Raw genomic sequence first — 25,000 nt, forward strand, 5'->3', positions numbered from 1 at the left:
CATGGAAATACTGCGGCCGCCGTATAATTGCTAGTGGCCGTAGATTTTGGAGACCCCACGGCCGCCGTGGCAAATGTGACCTTGGCCTAACCGATCCCGAAAGTAGAGAGAGCGAGAGAGAGAAAGAAGTGAAAAGCAGACGCTGTTGCCTAACCTGCAATGAAGCATCAAACAGTTAGATCTTCAACTTGGATTATCTTTGCTTAAACACAATATCAGAGCAAAAAGAAACTTATTAAGCAGAATACGACATGAGAGAAACAAAATGGCTTGTACGAGGGAGGCAAACGTATCAAAACTATCAAGAGGAAGGGGAGAGATCAGTTTTCATCTTCTGAAAAGACCCTGAGGTGCCTCACCATTGAGACAAATGTGTTTGCTTAGTTGGCTTAGGTAGTCAGATGCAGAAAGGCCGGATTGAAATCCCAACACAAGCAGGTCAGCCACGGTTGAATCTTGATGTTGCAGCACCACATAGAACCGTGTCAGGTTCATGGCCTGCACAGATACCTGCAAAACACACAACTCACAGTACAACTGCCAAAACCAGAGAGTTACTCATTGGTCATATTGAAACCACAGCCATTCCTAACTAAGCATTCGCCAAGTTCCTCAATATTGGAATCCCCAAAGGCAAGGTCTTCTCCACTGCTTAGCATTTGTTTTTTCCCCCCACACTTGCTGAATATGATCACTCCTGCTCCCAAGACATTCACAAAGACAACTCACCAACTGAGAGGCGATTGTGCGTACCTCTAGGCCATCCTACCTGCCCTCAATATTAACATACACATGTTGATTTTTTTGTTGTTTTGTCATTTTTCTTAAACTTATTTGTGGTTATTACCGTCACCTAAGGTGGACAGAGGTTACGTTTTCACCCCTGTATTTTTGTCTGTGAGCAGGATATCTCAAAAAGTTATGGATGGAGTCGGACAAAATTTGGTGGATAGGTTGGGTGTGTGACGTGGAAAAATTGATTAGATATTGGTGAAGATCCGGTTCCGGATCCGGATGCGAGAGTTTTTTTTTTAATCTTTAAAGTGATTCTTCGCTTTAAAAAGGAAAAAAATCTTTAAAATGATGATTTGGGTAGGAGACAAGAACCAGCTGATTAGATTTTGTTTCAGATCCGGATCCAGATCCATCCCAACATGGGATACAAAACGTAAACTGTTCAGCCTGGTAGAGGTATGTGCTCTACCGAGTACCGTTCTAGTTGGGATTGAATTCTCTGATGTTTAGATCTTAAGGCCCGGTCACACCTTGACGTTTTAGCCAGCGATGGCAACGTATTAAAATGTATCTAAAACGCTGGCTTACATTGAACTTTTGATGTTTTTTTTTTAAAGATTCGTACGTATTCATAGCGACTTGGTCTTATGTATAACGCATTGGTAACGGACACAGAACGTTTCGTTGTGTTATAGATAACTTATACCAACGAATGCTGAACCTGTTGTCGGCCTACACAACCGATGCCCAACGATAGTCTAACTTAGGCATAGCGCGTTGCACGCATCGCCGACGATGTCGTGACGTAGCCTATTAAAAGGCTGACGCACAACGATTCGAATCATAACTGCCGTAGAAATGGAAGTGACAACATCGCGGTCACACCTTGGCGATCTTGCCAGCGTATGCCGACCTAAGAAAAATGTGTCTAAAATGTTGGGGCACGTCAAATACGGTATGAGTAAGCTTGGTATACGTGAGTACAACGCTAAAGTACGCTATCATACGTCGTAGTAAGTAGAGTACGTCAAGAAATTTTAAACATGTTCAAAATTTTACGACGTACTCGGCGTATGACACACGTTCCGCATGCGATGGGGATAAGTTTTACACACGATATGCGGACGTTTACACACGTCCACAAAGGCTACTTATAAGCTACTCATAAGTCGAAACACGTCGCGGTAATGTCTTTTTTACGCGAAACTTATTTCTAACTTATGTTTGACGTGCTTTGAACCAATTCTTTACGTAGTCCCAACACACATCGACGTATGTAGACGTATTCCAATGACGTCTTCCGGTCGACAAAAAAAAAATAAATGAACGTGTTTCTAGCTTACAACTGCCATATAAAGACGTGTTCCCAGCGGTTTTGGGAATTGGTATATAAAAATGCTGCTCATAAAAGGGGAATCCAACAGTGTTTTCGAGTCCTTTTTGAGTCGATGTCCATGTCAGCAGTAACAGTATCAGTATTAGTATTAGTAGTAGTAGTAGTTTGTTCATGTTGGCAGTAGTAGGTGAGTGTGAGGGGGAGGGTGTGGGTTATGATGGATCGTCCTTGCGTTTAACGATTTAACGATTTAAATGATAAACTCAACGATTTAAATGGCTGCATCTCCACTCTTGAAAGTAGACGCTTGCGCTCAACAATTGGATTTTTTTTACACTCAACGACTTTTAAACGGTACCACTCAGCTATTTTCATTATTTGCAATGAACGATTTAAATTGCTGTCACTCGCCTTTGTTTTTTGACGCTGGGGTTTGGAAATTTGAAACGTTTCTTCTGAACGTGTTAAATCGCTCAAACTCGACTATTTTAAATAGACGCTGCCGATGGACAATTGGAATCATAGCCAAGCTAGACATCGAAGTGTGAACATCCTCGTCATGCCGAAGAAAAGTTTGAAGAATGCTGCAAATAAGTGTCGTGGCCGTGGCCGTGGACGCTGACGCAAGGACGATCCATTATACCGACGTCTTTCAGCCTATGAGTAACTTAAAAGTAACGTCTGTCGATGTGTGGCAACGATCGCGTAACGTGCCAACAACACGTTAATCATAGGTTAGAAATAAGTTTCGGGTACGCTAAACATTACCTCGGCGTGTCTCAACTTATGATTAACTTTAACGGTTAAAGGCCCGGTCACACCTTGACGTTTTAGCCAACGTATGCTGATTTTTGAATTTTTTTTCTAAAACGCTGGCACACGTTGAATACGTTATGGGTAAGTTTTGATAACATTGAGAGCACGCTGAAAAACACTGCCATACGTCGTTGTACGTTGGCTTTAAACGTTGTACTTTTTGGTTGTTCTCAAATTTTTTCATGCTTGAAATTTCATGACGTATGCCGGCGTATGACTCACACGTTCCGCTACGCTGGCCACAAGTTGTATGCACGGTCTGCGATCGTTGACAGACGTCAACACATGCTACTTGTAAGTTAATCATAAGTTGAGACATGCCGAGGTAATGTTTAGCATACCCGAAACTTATTTCTAACCTATGATTAACGTGTTGTTGGCACGTTACGCGATCGTTTCCACACATCGACAGACGTTACTTTTAAGTTACTCATAGGCTGAAAGACGTCGGTATAATGGATCGTCCTTGCGTCAGCGTCCACGGCCACGGCCACGACACTTATTTGCAGCATTCTTCAAACTTTTCTTCAGCATGACGAGGATGTTCACACTTCGATGTCTAGCTTGGCTATGATTCCAATTGTCCATCGGCAGCGTCTATTTAAAATAGTCGAGTTTGAGCGTTTTAACACGTTCAGAAGAAACGCTTCAAATTTCCGAGCGCCAGCGTCAAAAAACAAAGGCGAGTGACAGCAATTTAAATCGTTCATTGTAAACAATGAAAATAGCTGAGTGGTACCGTTTAAAAGTCGTTGAGTGTAAAAAAAATCCAATTGTTGAGTGCAAGCGTCTACTTTCAATAGTGGAGATGCAGCCATTTAAATCGTTGAGTGGCAGCCTATGAATAGCAAACCCCACGTCACCGGCAAAGATAAACTGCCGCATGATATGGATAAGTTAGGCTATCGTTGGGCATAGTTTGTGAACGCCGGCTTCACGATAATTATTCGTTGGTATATCGTATCTATAAGTAATCAAAGCGCTCTATGCACATTATTAGTTCATTGTGCATTTGTCCAACCCGTTATGAATAGACCTAAATCGTAAAAACAAGCTATAGCTCATTGTTGAAAAAGCCCCATAAAAAATTAGCCGCGAAGAACTTCGAACAATGGTGAAAAGATGTCTCCTACCCGTGGACACGAGGACGCAAGGACGATCCCTCATAACCCACACCCTCCCCTCACACTCACCTACTACTGCCAACATGAACAAACTACTACTAATACTAATACTGATACTGTTACTGCTGACATGGACATCCACTCAAAAAGGACTCAAACACTGTTGGGTTCCCCTTTTATGAACACCATTTTTATATACCAATTCCCAAAACCGCTGGGAACACGTCTTTATATGGCAGTTGTAAGCTAGAAACACATTCATTTTTTTTTTTTTGTCGACCGGAAGACGTCATTGGAATACGTCTACATACGTCGATGTGTGTTGGGACTACGTAAAGAATTGGTTCAAAGCACGTCAAACATAAGTTAGAAATAAGTTTTGCGTAAAAAAGACATTACCGTGACGTGTTTCGACTTATGAGTAGCTTATAAGTAGCCTTTGTGGACGTGTGTAAGGGTCCACATATCGTGTGTAAAACTTATCCCCATCGCATGCGGAACGTGCGTCATACGCCGAGTACGTCGAAAAATTTTGAACATGTTTAAAAATTTCTTGACGTACTCTACTTACTACGACGTATGATAGCGTACTTTAGCGTTATACTCACGTATACCAAACTTACTCATACCGTATTTGACGTGCCCCAACGTTTTAGACACATTTTTCTTATGTCGGCATACGCTGACAAGAACGCCAAGGTGTGACCGTGATGTTGACCCTTCCATTTCTACGGCAGTTATGATTCGAATCGTTGTGCATCAGCCTTTTAATAGGCTAGGTCACGACATCGTCGGCGATGCGTGCAACGCGCTATGCCTAAGTTAGACTATCGTTGGGCATCGGTTGTGTAGGCCGACAACAGGTTCAGCATTCGTTGGTATAAGTTATCTATAACACAACGAAACGTTCTGTGTCCATTACCAATGCGTTATACATAAGACCAAGTCGCTATGAATACGTCCGAATCTTTAAAAAAAAAATCAAAAGTTCAACGTAAGCCAGCATTTTACATACATTTTAATACGTTGCCATCGCTGACTAAAACGTCAAGGTGTGACCGGGCCTTAAGGTCGCTGGCTTAAGATCTTAGGGTCTTGAGTGCAAGCCCTTGCTACCATTGAATTAACATCAGGTGGGGTTGACTCAGCCTGTCATCCTTCCGAGGTCGGCGGAATGAGTACCAGGGTACATGTAATGGAGGATGCTGCATCAGCAGCACAGCCACGCCCCAGAAAGTGATACAACCAGCAGCCAAGGGCTGCATACGATAGCTAGCACAGCGAGGCAAAGATTATTGACAATTTACGTATTTGTATTTTTCACATTAACACGGTTTTGAGTTAACTGTTGAAATTTAATTGACAAACATACAAGCTTTGCAAAATAATGGCCTCAAATATATTTTGAATAAGGCCACAGTGCAGGCCTGGATATAATCTGAGCGCACGATCAGATGAGGGTATAAAAATTAGGGACATGTATGATTCCCATGTTTGTCACTCATTTGCCCAATCTACTGAAATATCCCAGATCTTAATGCAATTATTGTACGTGTCCCGAAACAGGCCTTTGTTACAGTATTCATTGGTAATGATAAAAATACAAACACACGCACACACCTGAGATTCAAATACAGTAAGAAATGGTACGTGCCACGCCGTATTACGGGTATGCTGTTTAAACAAGAGCAGGAACCACAGCAAGTCCCAAAAACACCGGCTTGCACCAGTGGGCAGGTACCAGGAAGAAAATAACATATTTGTATTGTAGTGGCCTAGAAGTGAGGGCATTGGACTGTAAGAAGGCTCTGAGGTTGCTCATGAAAATTTGGCCGAAGGATGCAGTATTAAGGATTAGGATTGCAAACTTCTAAAAATCGAGCAGGCCTCAGGACAAGCACCATGTCGCCATCGGATCATTGCCAAAAATAAAACCTAGCTGCTTATTCATTACCTTCAGGGAAGAAGGAATCTGCCTGCCACCTAATCTCATCGATAAGAGGTACCATTCCATACTTCACAGTTGACTACTAGTGCCCTGAGGGCAGCAATGGATGAGCAATCAAATGGTGTGTGAAGAGTATTTGAGGTGCCGATACGTCCTCCAAACCGAAAGGCAATATACGCACCTTACGGCACTGCTGCAGATATTCCAGAAGAAGCGTGTTTCCCGTCAGCAATGTTCTATGTACTGCAACAGACGTACCACACAAAAACCTCAACAAACACACATCCCATAGGATGCATACCCACAATTAGTGAACCCTTGAGGAAGGTGGTGTGGTGGAGCACCGCATTGACAAGGTTTAACAGGATGAGAGATGCTTATTGGACACCTTGGCAATGACAGCCCGGTGACCTGTTGTGCGGTTTAAGCACCGAACGCAAGAGATCTTCATATCTTCCATGACTATAAAATAAGATCACATTAAATAATTTTTCATCAAAGGTTTCCAACCCAAGAATTCACATCAAAATCTTAATGTCGTGACATCCAAGAGTTCAGGAATTTTTTAAATCCATCAATGTGTCCTCCAACATGATGTAAAGACCCCTCAGGTTGACGGTCAAATCCAGAGGATGCCCAATTGGACTTGGTTGGGTTTGCATCAGCTGGATGGCATTCTCGGCATCTCCAGACGACAGGTGTATAGTGGTGGCCCACGATATGTGGGTTCAATTCCAGCTGAAGGCAGCACTGTTAAATGTTTGAATTACAAGTTTGTAGATACACAGCCTGTCTCACAAGACTTACCATGTTACTCTCAAAACATTGACGAAATGGCTCCTCAATAACATTCAGGAAAGAGAGGAATCTGCTCGTTGCCACGTGAGACCAAACCACACAATGTGTTCGATGCCGAATGACCCCAAATAAACTTGTCAAATAGTGTGAAAACAATACGCTAGATTCGCACACCACCCCACACATTTAATTACATTATGTATCCAGCATATTCATTATTCAGAAAAGAGTTTAAAAGTTTTTGAATACCTCTTTGAGAGTTCATCACAACCGCCATCAACCCGTAATCATTCGTGCTGGCTGACTGCAAAGGACAGAAAGGGAGAGCAAAGTAAATAACAGGCAGAGAAAGAGCAGCCGCACATGCACCGAGGACAGCGTCGGCGCCACGCGTGCACCGAGAGCAGCGTCGGCGCCGTGCGTGCACCGAGAGCAGCGTCGGCGCCACGCGTGCACCGAGAGCAGCGTCGGCGCCGCGCGTGCACCGAGAGCAGCGTCGGCGCCGCGCGTGCAACGAGAGCAGCGTCGGCGCCGCGCGTGCACCGAGAGCAGCGTCGGCGCCGCGCGTGCACCGAGAGCAGCGTCGGCGCCACGCGTGCACCGAGAGCAGCATCGGCGCCGCGCGTGCACCGAGAGCAGCGTCGGCGCCGCGCGTGCACCGAGAGCAGTGTCGGTGCCACCGCCATGCATGCGCCGAGAGCAGCGTCGGTGCCACCGCCGCTCGTATACCAAGAACAGTGTCAGTGCCGCCGCCGCACATGCACAGAGAGCAGCGTGACTGCCACACGTTCACCGACAGCAGCATCGGTGTCACCGCTGCCATGCATGCACTGAGTGCAATGCCTAAGGTTACATGCTACATTTGAGATTAGCCACCTGTTGGCCCAGCTGCTGTAGGACCTGTTCCACCACAGTTTGCACAGTTGATTGCTGGTCCACACAAATCGACAAGTATGCCACGCCTTTGCTGCAACACAATGTCAATCAAGTACAATGGCTGTGAGTCATCGGGTGTCGGTCGCAGTGGGAGATTCACATGACAGATGAGGAAATTGTGAAAACAGGTTCCCTGAGAAATAGACTAAAGGTGAAGTAAACATTCTCATATACCAGGTTGGAAAGAAAGTGTATTTAATTCATTGAGATATGAATATGAGCGTAAAAGAAATTTGGGCTGGCAGGTTAGCTCGGCAACATAAAGCTAATGACAATAGCATAAGATTATACATATACACTACTGGTCAAAAGTTTTTGAACACAACCATTTTTCAGTTTTTACTGAAATTTAACCAGTTAAAGTCCAGTGAATAACCTGAAATGGTAAAAGATAAGTGGTAAACTGCCAGAGGTTAAAAAAAAATGTTTAGGTGACCAAAAACTAAAAAATAATGTAAATTTCAGAGTTGTTAAAAAAAAGGCCCTTTTCAGGGAACAAGTGATGGGTTAGCAACTGCAGCTGTTCTGCAGCAATGGAAGTAAATTAAGCCTTGAAAGTTGATGAAAACAATTCCAACAGGTGTCCCAACTTTTGTTGATTAGTTACAAACCCTCTGTCTATATAAAAGCAGTGTTGGAACAGACTGTGTTGCTACACCCTCTGAAGCATTATTTGGACAATATTGCACTGCAGGAAGTAGTATATTGCTATCATAATGGTGAGAAAAAGACAATTAATAAAGGAAGACAGACAGACCATTATAACCCTTAAAAGTGTAGGTCTTTCCTTTAGAGAAATTGTAAAGGAGTCAAGGTGTCATTGAGTACAGTTTCCAACACCATCAAAAGGCACTTTGAAAACTGGAGAAAACTCTGACAGGAAGAGGTCTGGTAGACCCAAAGCCACAACACAATCAGAAGGCAAGTTTCTGGGAGTCAACAGCTTGCCTGATAGGCGGCTCACAGGACAGCAGCTTCAAGCACAGCTTAACACTGGTTGAAGTCAGGAGGTCTCAGTTTCAACTGTGAAGAGAAGATTTCGAGCTGCAGGTTTGACATGTCGAGTAGCAGTATGAAAGCCATTGCTAAGATGACAAAATAAGAAAAAGAGGCTTGTCTGGGTCATGAAGCACTGCCAGTGGACGACTGAAAACTGGAAGAATGTCTTATGGATCGCTGAATCAAAATTTGAAATCTTCGGTTCATCACGCAGGGTTTTTATACGCCGTCAAGTAGGCGAAAGGATGGTTCCTCAGTGTGTGACACCAACTGTCAAACATGGAGGAGGAAGCGTGATGATCTGGGGCTCTTTTGCTGGATCCAGAGTTGGCAACTTGCACAGAATGACTGGCACCCTGAACCAAAAGGGCTACCACAGCATTTTGCAGCGCCATGCAATACCCTCTGGTCTACGCCTAGTTGGTCAGGGGTTCATCCGACAGCAAGATAACGACCCAAAACATACCTCCAGGCTATGTCAGAACTACCTAGGAAGAAAAGAACAAGACAGTAGGCTTCAAATCATGGAATGGCCAGCACAGTCTCCAGACTTAAACCCCATCGAGCTGGTTTGGGATGAACTGGACAGAAGGGTGAAAGCAAAGCAACCGACAAGTGCAACACATTTGTGGGAACTTCTGCAACAGTGTTGTGAAGAACTTTACGAACAATATTTGATTTCCATTGTAGAAAGAATGCCACGAGTATGTTTGGCTGTTATAGTTGCGAAAGGTGGCAACTTTGATGAGTCAAAATTTTAGATTAAATTTTGTTCAACAAAACGATTCCATGATTTCTTTTTTATCTGCAATTGTTTATTTGTTCTATGCTTTAATTTCAGGGTACATTGAAACATTAAACTGCTTAAATTTCAGTAAAAACTAGAAAAATGGGGGTGTTCTAAAACTTTTAACCGGTAGTATATATATATATATATATATATATATATATATATATATATATATATATATATATATATATATATATATATATATATATATATATATATATATTAGTACAACATTGGGGCGGTTGGGATTACACATTTGTAAAGAAGATGGCACTTTCAACCAAAATTAAAACGTGATCTACTCTGCTAATTTGAGCAATAAGCAAGAGAAGACCTGGTCTCAGGTGACATTTCACGAGCTTCACAGCTGGCTTCCTCAAGCCAATCGACCCCGAGTCTCGGCACGTGCCCAGTTTTTATTCCGATACGACTGGACCACTCAAGGACATTTATCTTTTTGTTCCTAAGCCACTCCAGTGTAGCTTCGGCTGTGTGCTTCGGGTCATTGTCATGCTGAAAGGTGAACTTCTGTCTCAATTTCAGCTTTCTTGCAAAGGGCAGCATGTTTTCCTCCAGGATTTTCATGTATGATGTTCCATCCATATTTCCATATATCCTGACAAGTGTCGCAGTCCTTCCTGATGAGAAACATCCCCATAATATGATGCTGTCACCACCATGCTTCACAATAGGGATGGTAATATTTGGGTGATGTGCTGTGTTGGGTTTGCACCAATCGTAACATTTTGCATTTAGGCCAAAAAGTTCCACCTTGGTTTCATCAGACCACAAAACTTTTTGCACCATGGCTTCAGAATCTCCGGAGTGGTTTTTTTGCATACCTCAAATGGGACGCAAGGTGGGCTTTTTTGATTAATGGCTTCCTTCTTGCAACCCTACCGTACAAGCCAGGTATTGGAGTGCTTGGGATATTGTTGTCACATGCACACAGTGACAAGTCTTTGCCATAAATGCATGTAGCTCTTTCAAAGTTGCCATTGGCCTCTTGATGGCGTCTCTGATCAGTCTCCTCTTTGCTTGGTCATCCAGTTCAGAGGGACGGCCTGATCTAAGCAGGGTCTTGGTGGTGCCATATGCAATACACTTCTTAATGATTGTCTTGTCTGTGCTCCAAGGGAAATTCAAGGCCTTCAAAATATTTTTATACCCATCCCCTGATCTGTACCTTTCCACTTTATCCCGGAGGTCTTTTGAAAGCTCCTTGGTGTTCATGGTTGACTATTTGCTGTGAAATGCACCACCCAGCAGAGGAAACCTTCAGAAGCAGCTGATTTTATTCTGAAATAATCAGAATCATTACAATTTAACACAAGTGGAGGCCAATTAACTTTGTGTGTGATTTTGAAGGTGATTGGTTATACCTGAGCTCATTTACAATTGCCATTATAAAGGGGGGTTGACACTTATACAACCAAGATATTTTCGTTTTGTATTTTTAATTAATTTTCTGACATTTGTAGAATCTGTTTTTCATTTGGAACTTGTGGGTTACGATGTGCAAGTAAAGGTGGAAAAAGGTGGAAAAACGTGGCCTAGACTTTCTATAGGCACTGTATATGTTGCTTATTTATTCCCAGATGTATTTTATATTAAAAACAAACCCCTTGAGGAATACAAAAACGATGACGAGACATGACATCGGGGTGTGGAGAAAACACAAGAAGCAGTATACCCCGGAAATGAAAGGATGGGGTTGAGGAAACTAATGAGGGAAAAAAATATCATGAGTATGGATGAGGAATGAGCTGATGTGGTGGTGAACAGCCATCTTGAGGCCCGAGAGGGAGCAACGCGATTGAACAAACCGGGGAAGTTCGTTCCACAGGCAATAGAAAAGAGAGACAAATGAGTGGAGGTGAACAGAGATCCTGGATTTCCGTAATTCAACCAGAAGTGGATTGTGCAGAACGAGTGATCCCTGCAGAAACTTAGGTGGGAAGGATGACGGCATGGGGAGCGGTGGGGAAGGGAATAGAGCAAGAAAAGGGCAGAAGGTGCAAGACTAGAAAGGAGGCGAGAGAAGAGAGAGAGACCACCGACCGGTCTGCGATGCAAGAGTAATAGGCCCAGAGACTCAGCTTCATCCTGAGAGATTGCAAGGATTTTGAAGGCTGAGATCTCCGAACATCATGAAGTGCAATGTGTGAGGCAGGGGCATCAGCCTCAAGGGCAAAGCAGTACTCCATCGAGCTGCGGATGAAGGCCTTATATGTCGATGAAAGTTTAGAGTTGCCAAGGAAAGACTTTTCACGGGAGAGGATACATTGTCTGCGGTTGGCTTTGGAGGCCAACTTAAACCAATCGTTCGCCTCAGAAAGATCATGGCTTATTTGTGAGGCACAAAAGAGTGAGTGACTGAATTTCTTCAAGTGGTTTGTGAAGGAAGTAAATGGGAGGGTTCAGCAGATGGCGCAGATGGAGAGGGTGAGATTTGTCAGGATTAAACGGCATATTCCAAGTGATGAACCAGCTCCCGATTATATGAAGGTCTGCAGAGAGGGAAGAGGCTGCTGCCTGCCTCTCAAAACAATGAGAAATGTTATGGCAGAGGGTACGGTCCTCAGCAAAGAGACATTTAAAGCGAATTTTCCAAATAGTTTGAAAGATCGTTGATGAAGATTACGAACAGGAAGGGGCCTAGAACACTGCCTTGGCATACTCCAGCCTTGACAGGGAGAGGATATTAAAGGATTCCGTTGAGAGTCACACATTGGCGAAGAGAGGAGAGGAGGTCACTAACCCAAATGTGGGGTTGGCCTCAGATACCATAGGCAGAGAGTTTGGAGAGCAACGCGGGCTGCCAGCCTGCATAGAACGCTTTGTCTATATACAGTGGCCTGCAAAAGTATTCACCCCTTACCAATAATGCCACATTCAGATGAATTATGAATCATGTAGAAACAATTTTTCCAAATGAACTTTTTTTTGTTCATAACTGAAGAGATCAAATTAAACACTGTTATCGTTGAAGGGGGTTACATGTGAGGAATACCTGTAAAACACGCACAAATCAAAACTTCACTGGTTGTAAAAGTATTCAGCCCCTTAGATCAAGCAGGTTTTCATCAAGGATTCTCCTGGACTTCGCACCGTCCATTGTCCCTTCTATCCTGACAAGCTTGCCAGTCCCTGCTGATGGGACTGACTGATGCCAGTCCCTCCATAACATGATGCTGCCACCACCATACTTGACAGTAGGAAAGGTGTTGACTGGGTGATGTGCAGTGTTCGGCTTGCAGCAGATGTAACACTTTGAATTCAGACCAAGAAGTTAAATTTTTGTCTCGTCTGACCGCAAAACGTTTCTGACTTGACTTGAGATTTGAGACGTGAGGACTTGTGGACTTGTTGGCAATGGTGATGAATGAATGAGCACGATCTATATCAAAAAAAATAATGGATCTCAGTGACGTGGTTGTGACTAATTTTCAATCAATGTCTAGTTGGATATGATTATATTTATAACCAAATACCATCGGAGTCATGTGCCAAAGGGAGCACAAACTCGCTAAAAAGATCGCGCTGAGCTTAGAAAATGTATTGGAAGTTATACACCGCTCATAATGCAGCTGAGCTCCAAGCCTCTGATCACACATACATGTGTCTCGTGAAGTAAAAGGAGATATATTACAGAGAAGCGCAAGTGGAGCTGTAGTATCTTCCATTACATGGAAGATATGGGCATGAATGCCATAAGGCTTACACATGGAATTGTTGCTGCTGCTCAGTTCATACCCAATAAGCTTCTTCCATGTTTTTTATTATTATTATTATTATTATTATTATTATTATTATTATTTTGTCGACGTGTTTTATGGTTCATAATGGAACTAAAACACGCACACACGCACGCACGCACACACGTTTGAGCTTTGAGTGGATGTTCTTATGAATACACCGTCGAGACGAAGCATCACTATGGATCTTGCTGCTACTCTCTGCGCTTGCGTGTCTCACTTCACAGGGTTGCCAGATTTGAAAAGTGGAAATATTGCATTGGAACCTCAAAATTACCGTATTTTCAAAAATATTATTGTACGATTCTCACGAACCCCATGAAGTATATATATATATATATATATATATATATATATATATATATATATATATATATATATATATATATATATATATATATATATATATATATGTTGTTGTTCTTCTTTCGGCTGCTCCCGTTAGGGGTCACCACAGCGGATCATCCATTATGATCCGCATACTGATTTGGCACAGGTTTTGCGCCGGATGCCCTTCCTGACGCAACCCTGGTCGCCTCTTACGACACAGGGATAAGGATTGGGTTTCACCATGATTCCGGGCTACCCTACACCCTCTCATAGCGCGGCCCAGGGCAAGCCTCCGAGTAGCCGGATTACAGGCGCACGCCACTCGCCCGGTATGTATAATATATATATATATATATATATATATATATAATTTTTTTTTTCACCAGCATGAACCCACAATGCACAGCAACATTTCAATTTGTAACCGTCGACCATCTGAGATTTGTAGGGTCATTATAGAAACCGTCAGTTGAATTACTTCCTGGTTTTTCCCGGACTATACACGGCCTCTCATGCGCTCGTTTTTCCTCTTGTGAATGCATCAATGCATGAGTGTTATGTAATAACACCTGAGCTATATAAACAGCCTTAAAAAAACAAAACTAAACAAAAAAAAAACATGGAAGTGTGTTGTGCGATATTACGCAAGGTATGAATATACCGCTTTCGAATAAAATGATCAAAACGCTCAAAACATCCTTTTACCAAATATTAAAAGAGGAAAATTATGATATTTTCGGAAAGAGAACATTAATGCGATGTTACATGATAACTTTCATCACTCTGTGACGTCACATTGTGGACGGGTGAGCTCGACAAATGTCACAAAAACAAACAAAAAAAAAGGCAGTGACGTTAACACAGAGAATATAAACTCTGGATAGTCAGAGGCAAATTTGAAAGTATCGTGTTAAAAGATAAGTTAATTATTAAAATACATTTTTAGGTTACTTTTTGCCGAAGAAATGCATTCTGACCCGAGTTAGATGATTCGGTGGCTTATTTAATGAGTAAATCGTGTTTAAAGTAATCGATTTTCTCCTTATTTATGCTCCAATTCGTTAACAAAATTTTTTTTTGCTGTAGACTGACATAAGAACACTTTCTGAACTCATTGCATTCACCTGCACACTGTGGTCATTTTTTCTTTGTTTTTATATCACCTAAATGACGAAGCCCGAACATGTGCTTACGTGATGTTCTGCCTGTGTGAAAAATGCTGCGTGAGGTGTGACGGAGGTGGTCAGAATCTGCCCAGCAGACCGAGAAAAATGGAACGAAACAAAAACTGAAAATTGAAGGTCGAGTAATATATTTTTTGGAATTGCCAGAATTTTAACATACATTTGCAATTATTGATCGTACATCGTACAAGAGGTTGAATTATCATACAAATACGATACTTATCGGACATCTGGCAACCCTGTCACTTCATTATGGGTGGCATGGTGGAGATTCCGATGGTGATCTTATTTTCTTATGAACATCTGAATCACCAACCTTCCATATTCGGTGCGGAATCACCAAGGTTATTGACACGCAAAAGACTGAGTCTGGTCAACGTGTTTGAAAAAAACAAAGCAATTGAACTTTGTCGTTTATATTTTCCACGTCATTTATTTTACAGAGTGCACATGCCAAAAAAATCATCAAGCTCATATAATTAATCAGCTCATGACTCGTGTAAACCTTTTGAGTGTTACAGGCATACATGTAACCAAGCTCCATCTATGATTTGCCCTAAAAGACTTTAGACTTGACTTGAGACTTGGCTCAGGTGACTTGTTGACATCTCTGCCTCCATCCATGAACAAAGCAGAAGCAGCATGTTCATGGTGGAGTGACTGGGTCTGAATCTGAACTGACGGTATAAGATCAGGCCGTTAGAGAAAAAGGAAGGATGTGGTGTCAATTGCAATGATGGATTCCATAACTTTCCTTATGAATGGAAGAAAGCTGATGGGTCTATAGTTCAGAGGATCTGTTTTCGCGCATAGTTTGTGTGTTCCGGTGATGTTTACCGACTTCCAAGTTGACGGAATGATCGGGTGAACAAAGCAGAAAGAGTATTTGCAAGAGCAGCAGAGCAGGTTTTTAGGACACGTGAGCTGATGCCATCTGATCCAGTTGCAGAATTAGAGTCAAGGCATATCAGAAACTTCTCAACCTTCTCAAGTGAGAGTCCAAGAGCAATTGGGTGTGAGTGGGAGGGAAAGGCACAAGGAGTGATGAGTTGGTTAAGTGATATTTGGAAGCAAACACAGAATTGAGGCACTCTGCATTTCCATGAGTGGAGTCGACTGGGTGGAGGGTGGGTAGAAGCATAAACCAGTGACAAATTTAACAAGATGCCACCAGGTTCTTGAGTAATGAGATAAGTTTGAACGTTGAATCCTGAGGTTGGACAGATGTTGTTTTCTGGCTCTTCTGAGAATGGACACACTTGCTATGGGCATTGTGGAATGAGCTGTGATTGCCTTCGGTCGGGATTCAATACACAGGATTCAGTGCATCATCGGCAGGAAGAAGTGTAGGATAACTGAAGACAAGATGGAATGGATTGGTGCGTAAGAGAACAAGTTTCTGGCAAAAATACCCAGGCTGAGGTAATATCAGGGGTGGCAGATATCAGAGACCAGTCGTGAAGTGAGATGGCAGCCTACAGGCCCTGCCAGTTGGCCTGAGTGAACTGACAGACTCTCTGGCATTGAGGCAGTTCTGTAGCCAGAGATGTTTACTCTTACAAGCATATGAACAGATTAATGAATTGGAGCAATGGAGGAACAGGAGATGTCAGCAGGAAAATTTGTCATTACCAGGTCCAGAAAGTTCACGGATTGGGTCTAGCCCATGGAGTCACGGAAGTCCTTTGCTGCGATGACGTGGCTCGTTGAAGAGGTACCAACACCCAACCAGATGGCAAGGTGACACTTTAAGTCACCATATATGAGGAGGAGAAAGTTGAGGTGGATGGTAAGAGTTTGTCCATGTTGGCAGAGCGAGACAGAGAGAGGGGGAGGGGGGAGCCTGGAGAAAAGTCGAGGGATATGCATCAGTGGAGTCTGAAGTTGCTGGAGGGATAAAACTGGACTTGATGATGATAACTTAAAATTGATTCATGAGAAAAAGGCAAAGACATCAGCAATGATTTCTCCATTTTTGAACGAAATCATTGCCTGTAACCACCAGAGTAAATATTATTGTGTGCGCATGTCTCCCAGTCCAATACCTTCATTGTGGTATCCCAGATGGATGCATAGCCACTCAGGCTTAATAAATATGTATATAAAAAGGTGCGTTGTTGTACTTTTGTTTAAACTATGGGCAAAGATAAAATAAAAGCATTGTCCACCCATAACGGAGAATCTGTGGTAATTAACAAGTGGATTCTTATATTGAGCATGCAACTCCAATTGAGAAATCCCCCTGTGGTCTCAAACGTGCAATTAAGAAGCCCTCAGATGATGACCTGTGGGACTGATTGTCTAACATTTATATGATAGCACTGAAAGCACAAGACCCAACACACTTCTTCCATCGACCTCACCACAACCAGTCGGTGTATATCTTCAGCACCTCGGAGTCCAAGGTCTTGCAGCGGATAATGTAGGCTTCGGACGCGGCATCTCCAAAAGGTTGCCGGACAGTCCCGATGGCATCCCCGGGTGCTCCGGATTCTTGTGGATGCCCGTTGCTGCACAGGTCGCCTCCCGCCGAGGTGACGACCGCATCCTGCAAGAGGCTGTGCAGTTCATAGTCTTCAGCCTTTGACGACAGGTGGTATTCACGCAAAGCCGCCTCCTGTGGACCCATGCAGAATATGGGAGAATCCATGGTACAACCATAACGGCAATTACTTTAGTCATACAACTGTGATATAGTAGGGGAGCCAGAGTGAGCTATCATGAAAAATAAGGGTTAGAGGTAGGGATGGATGCTACTTTGTTTGAATGTATTTTTGGTAGATATCACCATTCCTCATCGATTCTATGTTGTGTGATCAGCAAAAGCTCTTACGAGCTCAAATTATGACCCAAACGTTGAATTTTTATGTGCAACAATTTTGGCCAAAAAAAGTCGGGGTTAGGGAAATACTTTTGAGATACACACGGGATCACTTTTCATGAAAGCATACATATTCGGTATCAGTCAAAAAGTCTTAGCCAAAGCTACAATTTGGAAAAAAATTGGTTGATTACACTATTGATGATGTCACTAGAGGTCAAAGGGTCACCAATTTGGAAGGGAAGTGAAAATCAATGCATCTCGTCAATAAATTGCCCCATTTCAGACAAACCAAGAAACTTAGAATATCAAAAATACGATTTATAGATAAAGTTTTTGAATGTCAAGAAAGTTTACAAGAGGTACGTACTTGTGATGTAAACCCCTTTCAACTAAGAGAAAATTTGGAAAAAATAACCCAAATTAGGAAATTCCTCGAAACACACATAGCCTTCATTTCTTCTCATTTTATGGTGTAACAGCCTCGATTCTAACTTTATCGAGCTTCATAATGCATTCAACAACAATTTCAAACCATATATCAACACCTTGAACGACAATTTGGTCGTAAAATTATTTTTGATTTCATCATCAGTGACATCACCAGAGCTCAAAAGGTCATCAATCTTAAAGGGAAGTGACTATCCAGGTCCCTCTTCAAGAAGATAACTGAAATATTACTAAAGAAAGTAAACTCGTGAACAAAGTTGTTTGATTGCAAGATATTCATCAAAAGTAATCGAGTCGTTCTGTTAACCCCAAAGAGGCATTTTTCACGCACGCACGCCCTGGATTTGTAATTCAAGACACTGGATAGCAAGGAAGTCTAGACGATCTCACTTATCTATTTTAATCAAACTAAAAGGCATTTCTAGTTTCATGGAATTCAGTATTCGACATCTGATGAGAGATCACGCTTTTAGATTTCCCCATTGTTGGCATATTACTCTCAGTGTCCAAGAACAGGCACAGTCCAAAGCAATTTTGAGTGCGTATGGTTTTTTTTTCCCCCCACGAAATAACGGTAGCTGACAGTGTCACATCCTCTTACGTTTGCAACCACGAGTATTGCTGTTATGTCTACTGTTGATAAGGCAAAGGAAAGCTAATCGGCTGTTCTGTAGCATGGCAGGAGTATTTTAGTTCTCTGGTTTGGACTGAAACATGATGAGGTAGTTTTATATTTCCATAGTTCATTTAATTCAGGCATGTTGGGATACATGTTCGATGGCCATGATTATGATATCTGTATCATTGGCTACATTGACCGCTCTGTTGTATTGTTCTTCTTGTACGCAGTGGAAATATGGAGGAAAACCCATGTGTCGGCCTCCTCATGTGGTTGAGAATTTTATATCGGACAATTCGGAGGCTGCATTTCTTGTTAACTTGATGGCTGGTCCAGGTGAAAATCCTACAATGATGACTTGATGCTGATCTGAGATAATTTGGGTGTCCTTTGACCAAGACTCATGAAGGAAGTTCAGTAGCCTGTCCTTGTTCTCTATTTTACAATTGAAGTTTTTCCACTGTGGCACAGAAAGAGCAGAGTTGGGACCATCCATCCATTCATCCATCCATCCATCCATTGGGACCATCCTCTGTGCAGAGGGTTGGTGCTGCCTAAGCAGTCTCCTTGGCTATTGGACACATTCCTGGATGGGTGACCACTCTGGCACAGTACACCAACAAGCTGGCACTCATTTTGCTGACCTCAGAAGGATGACAGGCAGAGTCAACCCCACCTGGTATTAATTCAACAGCAGAGTGGAGTTTTAAATCAGAATCATAGGATCCCAAGCCCACCACCCTAAGACTTGGGATGAATGGTCTTAAGATTCTGTATCTGTTTACGTCGGTGATATCTTTCCTCATATTTCAGGCTACTTGATGGATTGATGTCATACATGTCACACATGTCACCAATGACGTTACTTACATCAGAACCGGCTGGTTTCATCCTCAGAATCTTGTGAAGGTACTTTTGCCGTAGTTAATCAAAATCAGTGCATCCCGTACTTTGAAAACGCTGAATAAATGCCATCATATCAACTACCATGGCTGTCTTTTCTTTGGAAGGAGGAAGTTCGACCAACTCTCACCAGTGAGAATCCATTGTACTCTTCAAAGCCATAATGTGATCCTCCTTGTTGCCTCTTCTCGTCCCATATGCAGATGGGTGTTCTTCATTTGGGTTAAACAGTGAGCACGGGTAGTTTACCCATTCATGTGAAAAAGCTTCCATTTTCCCTCCTGAGTCAGTTAGCTTTTGTGCAAGGCATAGACTTATCACAGCACTTTCTTGTATTTGTATTTGTTTAGTCTTCTGTAAGGTGGTGCTTTTTTTTCTTCCCCTTTTTCAATCGATGTTCTCAGGCATTCCACTTTGTGGCCGTTTTCATCTTGTGTGATGGCAAGAGCTTTCAGCCCCTCTCTTTTGCCTCCACTAACTCGTTGGATTAAATCAATTGGCATGTTGAACTGTTTGTGAGGGTCTGTACGATTATATCTGAAGGGGTTGATCATCTTCTCTTTGACTAGATGTTTCATTTTGGTGAGAGTTTCCTTTTCTCTTTTCAACCTCTCTTCTCCTCTGGACAAGCCATCACTATTCAGATTCGCCATCATTGTAACCGGTTCTGATGTTGTTATCATGCCCAGGAGTACCTTCAGGGATTCGTGAATTGCAGCTGGCTGTTGTGATATGCCTATGAAGAGTTTCGTTTTCGCATCTTTATTGTACGTCTGCTCGAGGTCCACATCTTTCCAGACTCGATTGTACTTTCCTTCCTTCTGCCTGACCACAAAGTTATCCTTCCTAAACTTGGCCACAAATGTAGGTGGTAGTTTTTTCATTGCATCCAAATAATGTGGAAGACATGACACATATTTGGTATATGTCCAGCAGCCACTATATATGGCAGCATTTCTTCAATTGATGCTAAATGAAGGTCCCAGTTGCCAGACCTCTCTTCAGGATGCTAATTAAATAAATATAGAAGGATGACAGGCCGAGTTAACCCCACCTGGTGTTAATTCAACAGCTGAGCGGGATTTGAACTCAGGACCCTAAGATCCCAAGCTCACCACCCTAACCATTAAACCAACACCAGGCATGGGGGTCTGTGAAAAATGAGAAGAAATGAAGGCTATCTGTGTTTCGAGGAACTTCACAATTTTGGTCATCTTTTCCAAAATTTCCCTTTCGGTAGAAAGAGGTTTCCATCACAAATATGTAACTTTTGTAAACTTTCTTGATATTAAAAACTTTATCTGTAAGTCTCCTTATATAAATCGTATTTTCGATACGCCAAGTTTATTGGTTTGTCTGAAATGGGGAAATCTATTGACAAGATACATCGATTTTCACTTCCGTTCCAAATCGGTGACCTTTTGACCTCTGGTGACGTCATCAATAGAGTAATGAAACCAATTTTATGACCAAATTGTAGCTCGGCCCAAAACCTTTCTATTGAGGGCTAACATGCACGTTTCCTTGAAAGCTCACCCGATGTAAATCAAAAATGTATTTCCACTGCAGCTATTTTTTTGGCCAAACTTTTCATGCAAAAGTTCAAAGTTTGGGCCATAATTTGGGATCACAAGAGCTTTTGCCGAGCACACAACATAGAATCTCTGAGGAATGCTTATATGTATACTGAACAAAAATATAAACGCACCAAGCGATTGTTACTATTTTACCTCAAACTCATTAATACTAAATCTTCACAACAATTTGGTTATAGAATCCATGACAATTGAGCATTAAATTTCAAAGAGTTCCTTGAGAATTCTGGCGACAGTCTTTGCGCTACAACAGCCGACACAACCGAGGTGTCACTGTCAGAGTTCACACAGTCAGTAGCGGGTGTGTCCACCGTTGGCGTCGCGCAGAGCGGTGCATCTCCGGCGCATGGACATCACCAGATTATCGATGGTGGCCTGAGGGATGTTTTCCCATTCCTCCTGGAGAGCCACACGGAGCTGGCGGACGTTCTCTGGGACTGCGTAACGTTGTCGTACGCGTCGATCAAGAACGTCCCAAAGGTGCTCGATGGGCGACATGTCGGGAGAATATGGAGGCCAGTCGAGGACATCAATGTCCTCCTCACCGAGGAAGTCCATGCAGATCCTGGCAACATGGGGGCGAGCATTGTCGTGCTGAAACGTCACATGGTGAAGGCGCACAAACGGCACGACGATGGGTCTGAGTATCTCGTCGCTGTACCGCTGCCCGTTCAAGTTGCCTTCAATGAAATGAAGCCGAGTGCGCTCTCCATGGCATATGCCTGCCCACACCATAACACTGGCACCACCGTGTGACACCCGACGAAGGACATTGGCGTCAGTGTAGCGCTCCCCAGCCCGACGCCAGACGCGGAGTCCACCATCAGCCCGATACAGCTGGAACCGCGACTCATCGGTGAACAGCACTCTCCTCCATCGTGCGAGGGTCCAGCGCAAGTGAACATTGGCCCAGTTCAGTCGGGTCTGACGCCGGACTGCAGTGAGGTCGAGTCCCCGGTGTGGTCGGCGGGCTCGGAGGTTGGCCTCCCTCAAGCGGTTACGCACCGTCTGGGCTGAAATGCGCCTGTTATGCAGCCCGACAGTCTCATCGGCAGTCCTCGTGGCCGGTCGGAGTCGATCCCGGAGATGTTGCAGCCTCATGTGACGATCCTGACCGGTGGTGGTCACACGTGGGCGCCGGGCATGTGGGCGGTTCACGGTGCTTCCAGTCTCTCTGAGGCGCGTTCTCAGGCGGCTAATGGTGGAGTGGTGGACATTGAAGTGTGCTGCAACGGCCCGTACTGACGTCCCAGCATTCAGCATGCCAATGGCGCGCTCCCTCAAGATTTGTGACATCTGTGGCATGTTGACATTTGGCACCAGTCCACATTTTGGGGAGGCCTTTTATAGGGCAAGCTATAGGGAGTGTTTGTGTCCTGGTCACGCTCACTGACCATCACTCTGTCAAGCCCCATGGTGCTCATGGGAAGGATTACTCAACCTGTGAGTCCACACACTCAGAGTGGTCAATTTCAATGGGAACATCTGTCTTGAGCAAAACAAAGGAACCATTGCTCAAACATATCATCGGTTTGACCATTTTCCCATAATGGCAATCTTGACTTAGATATTTAGGTTGGTGCGTTTATATTTTTGTTCAGTATACTAAAAAAAAAAATACATTCAAACAAAGTGTAGCATCCTTCCCCACCTCCAATAGGATTTTAGGGCCTTGGCTCCCCAACTAAAAATAGGCAAGATAAAACTCGAGATGCAAAAAAAATCCTGCTTAAGTTTCATGACTCCCCATTTTGTTTGTTTTTATACAATATCCCATGGAAGAGCGAGGTGAGGGGAGTAAAAAAACAAAGGTAACAGACTTAGTGTGACAACACTTGTACACAACAAGCAAGGAACATTTTCTACGAGTAGTCATACGCTTGATAAATCAGTTAAAATCAAAACAGGAAAGAAAGACTGCAGGTTTCCAAGTTTCACATCACAGCACAAAGGGAGAAAAATAAGATAATATTGGACAGTTTGTTTTTTGTTTTTTTTTGTATACCTTGGTCGAGGTTCGTATGAGAGCTAACACACAACTCACAGCAAGGAGGCATGAGACAAGAGGGGTGGGAGTGGAAGGGACAAAACAGTGGGGAACAGACACATTAGGTGAACTGTGGAAGGGAGAGGGATGGGGATGGGACGGGGAACATGGCGAAGAGAAGATGGACATTACAGGGACTTTCAGGAAGGAAAGCAGGAGAAATGAAGGAAGTGGGCTTGGGTGGATTATCGGGGGTAGAAAAGATCGAGGATTTGGATGGGGAAAGATAAGAGGTGGTGGTGAACAGCTGTTTTGAAAGCCTGGAGGGAAGAATGGGAAAGAATAGAGTGAGGAAGTTTATTCCAAAGGCGGGGAAAAAGAGGAATGAAAGAGTGAAGATGAGCAGTGATTCGTGATTTTGGTAGTTTTACCAGAAGGGGGTTGATGGCGGACCTTGAGCGCCCTGTGGAAATGTGGTGGGGACAAATCGCAGAGAGAGCAGGGGGGCAAGGCTGGAGAGGAGTCGGTAGAAGACAGAAAGACCACCGACCAACCTGCGGTGATTGAGTGAGAGGCCCAAAGACTCAGCTTCATTGCGGGAGATGCCGATGATCTTAAATGCCCTGGTTTCGACAGCGTGAAGCCGAGAAAGGTGGGAGGCAGGAGCACCAGCCCAGAGGGGAGAGCAGTACTCCATCAGGCTACGGACAAAAGCTTTGTAAGTGGTCAGGAGCTCAAGAGGGCCGAAGAAGGACTTAGCACGACGGAGGATTCCCAGTCGGCGACTGGCTTTTGAGGCGAGGTTGGAAATGTGACTTTCCCAGGAAAGGTCATGGCAGATAGTGAGACCTAGAAGCTTGAAAGAAAAGACTTCTTCCAGAGGATTTTTGAGAAAGTGGATGGGGGGGTTTTGTAAACGGTCCTTTCGAAGAGACATAGTGAGAGTGTGAGATTTGTCTGGATTGAAAGACATGTTCCACGTGTTGGACCAGTTTGTGATTTTGTCCAGATCTGCAGTGAGCGAAGAAGCTGCTGCTTGCCGGTCTGAGGGATGACAGATGGTACGGCAGAGGGTGGAGTCATCAGCAAAGAGATAAAGAGGATTTTCCAGAGAGTCCGAGAGATCATTGATGAAAACCAGAAAAAGAACAGGGCCCAGAACGCTACCTTGAGGAACACCAGCCTGCACAGGAAGAGGGGATGAAAGAACTCCATTTAGGGCCACACGTTGACTGCGACAGGAGAGGAAGTCTGCGAGCCATGAGTGGAGATGGCCTTGAATACCATGGGAAGAGAGTTTGGTGAGTAGGGCAGGGTGCCAGACTGTGTCAAAAGCACGTGATATGTCCAGGGATACGGCTCGGATTTCCTGTCTGGCATTGAGGACCTCCATCCATTGATGGGAGAGCAGAAGCAGCATATCCAGGGTAGAGTGACCTGGTCTGAAACCAAATTGATGATTGGAAATCAAGCAATTGGAAAAGAGGAAGGATTTCATGTCTGAAGCGATGATGGATTCCATCACCTTGCTGATGATTGGGAGAAGGCTGATTGGTCTGTAGTTACAGGGATCTGTTTTTGCACCTTTTTTATGCAGGGCAGTGATGTTAGCAGATTTCCAAGCAGATGGCAGATGACCTTGGGCAAATGAGAGGGTGAATAGAACAGAGAGAGGGTGAGCAAGAGCAGAAGAGCAGGCTTTGAGGACACGTGGGCTGATGCCGTCTGGACCGGTTGCAGAATCTGACTCGAGGTTTGAAAGCAAGCTCTCCACCTTGTTAGGAGAAAAGGACACAGAGTCCAGGGACAGTTGGGTGCGACTGGGTAAAGTGGGTAGAGATAGTGATGGGTTTAGGACACAAGATTTAGCT

At 43.6% G+C, this 25,000-nt stretch overlaps 1 protein-coding gene across 3 annotated transcripts in view; it reads right to left on the bottom strand.

The window, feature by feature from the left end:
- DGKQ (diacylglycerol kinase theta) overlaps positions 1-25,000 on the bottom strand; it is a 138,556-nt gene that overhangs the window by 54,989 nt on the left and 58,567 nt on the right. For all 3 annotated transcript variants that reach the window (XM_085849026.1, XM_085849027.1, XM_085849025.1), the window contains exons 9-13: positions 17,118-17,371; positions 7,634-7,724; positions 7,007-7,061; positions 6,141-6,202; positions 360-510 (exon numbers count right to left, since the gene is read on the bottom strand). In XM_085849026.1, coding sequence (XP_085705152.1) covers positions 360-510; positions 6,141-6,202; positions 7,007-7,061; positions 7,634-7,724; positions 17,118-17,371 — 613 coding nt within the window. The remainder of the gene's footprint in view (positions 1-359; positions 511-6,140; positions 6,203-7,006; positions 7,062-7,633; positions 7,725-17,117; positions 17,372-25,000) is intronic.

This window comes from Eptatretus burgeri, chromosome 12, assembly GCF_056783735.1.
Source record: "Eptatretus burgeri isolate ZD-2024b chromosome 12, Ebu_testis_v1, whole genome shotgun sequence".
Classification (NCBI taxonomy): domain Eukaryota; kingdom Metazoa; phylum Chordata; class Myxini; order Myxiniformes; family Myxinidae; genus Eptatretus; species Eptatretus burgeri.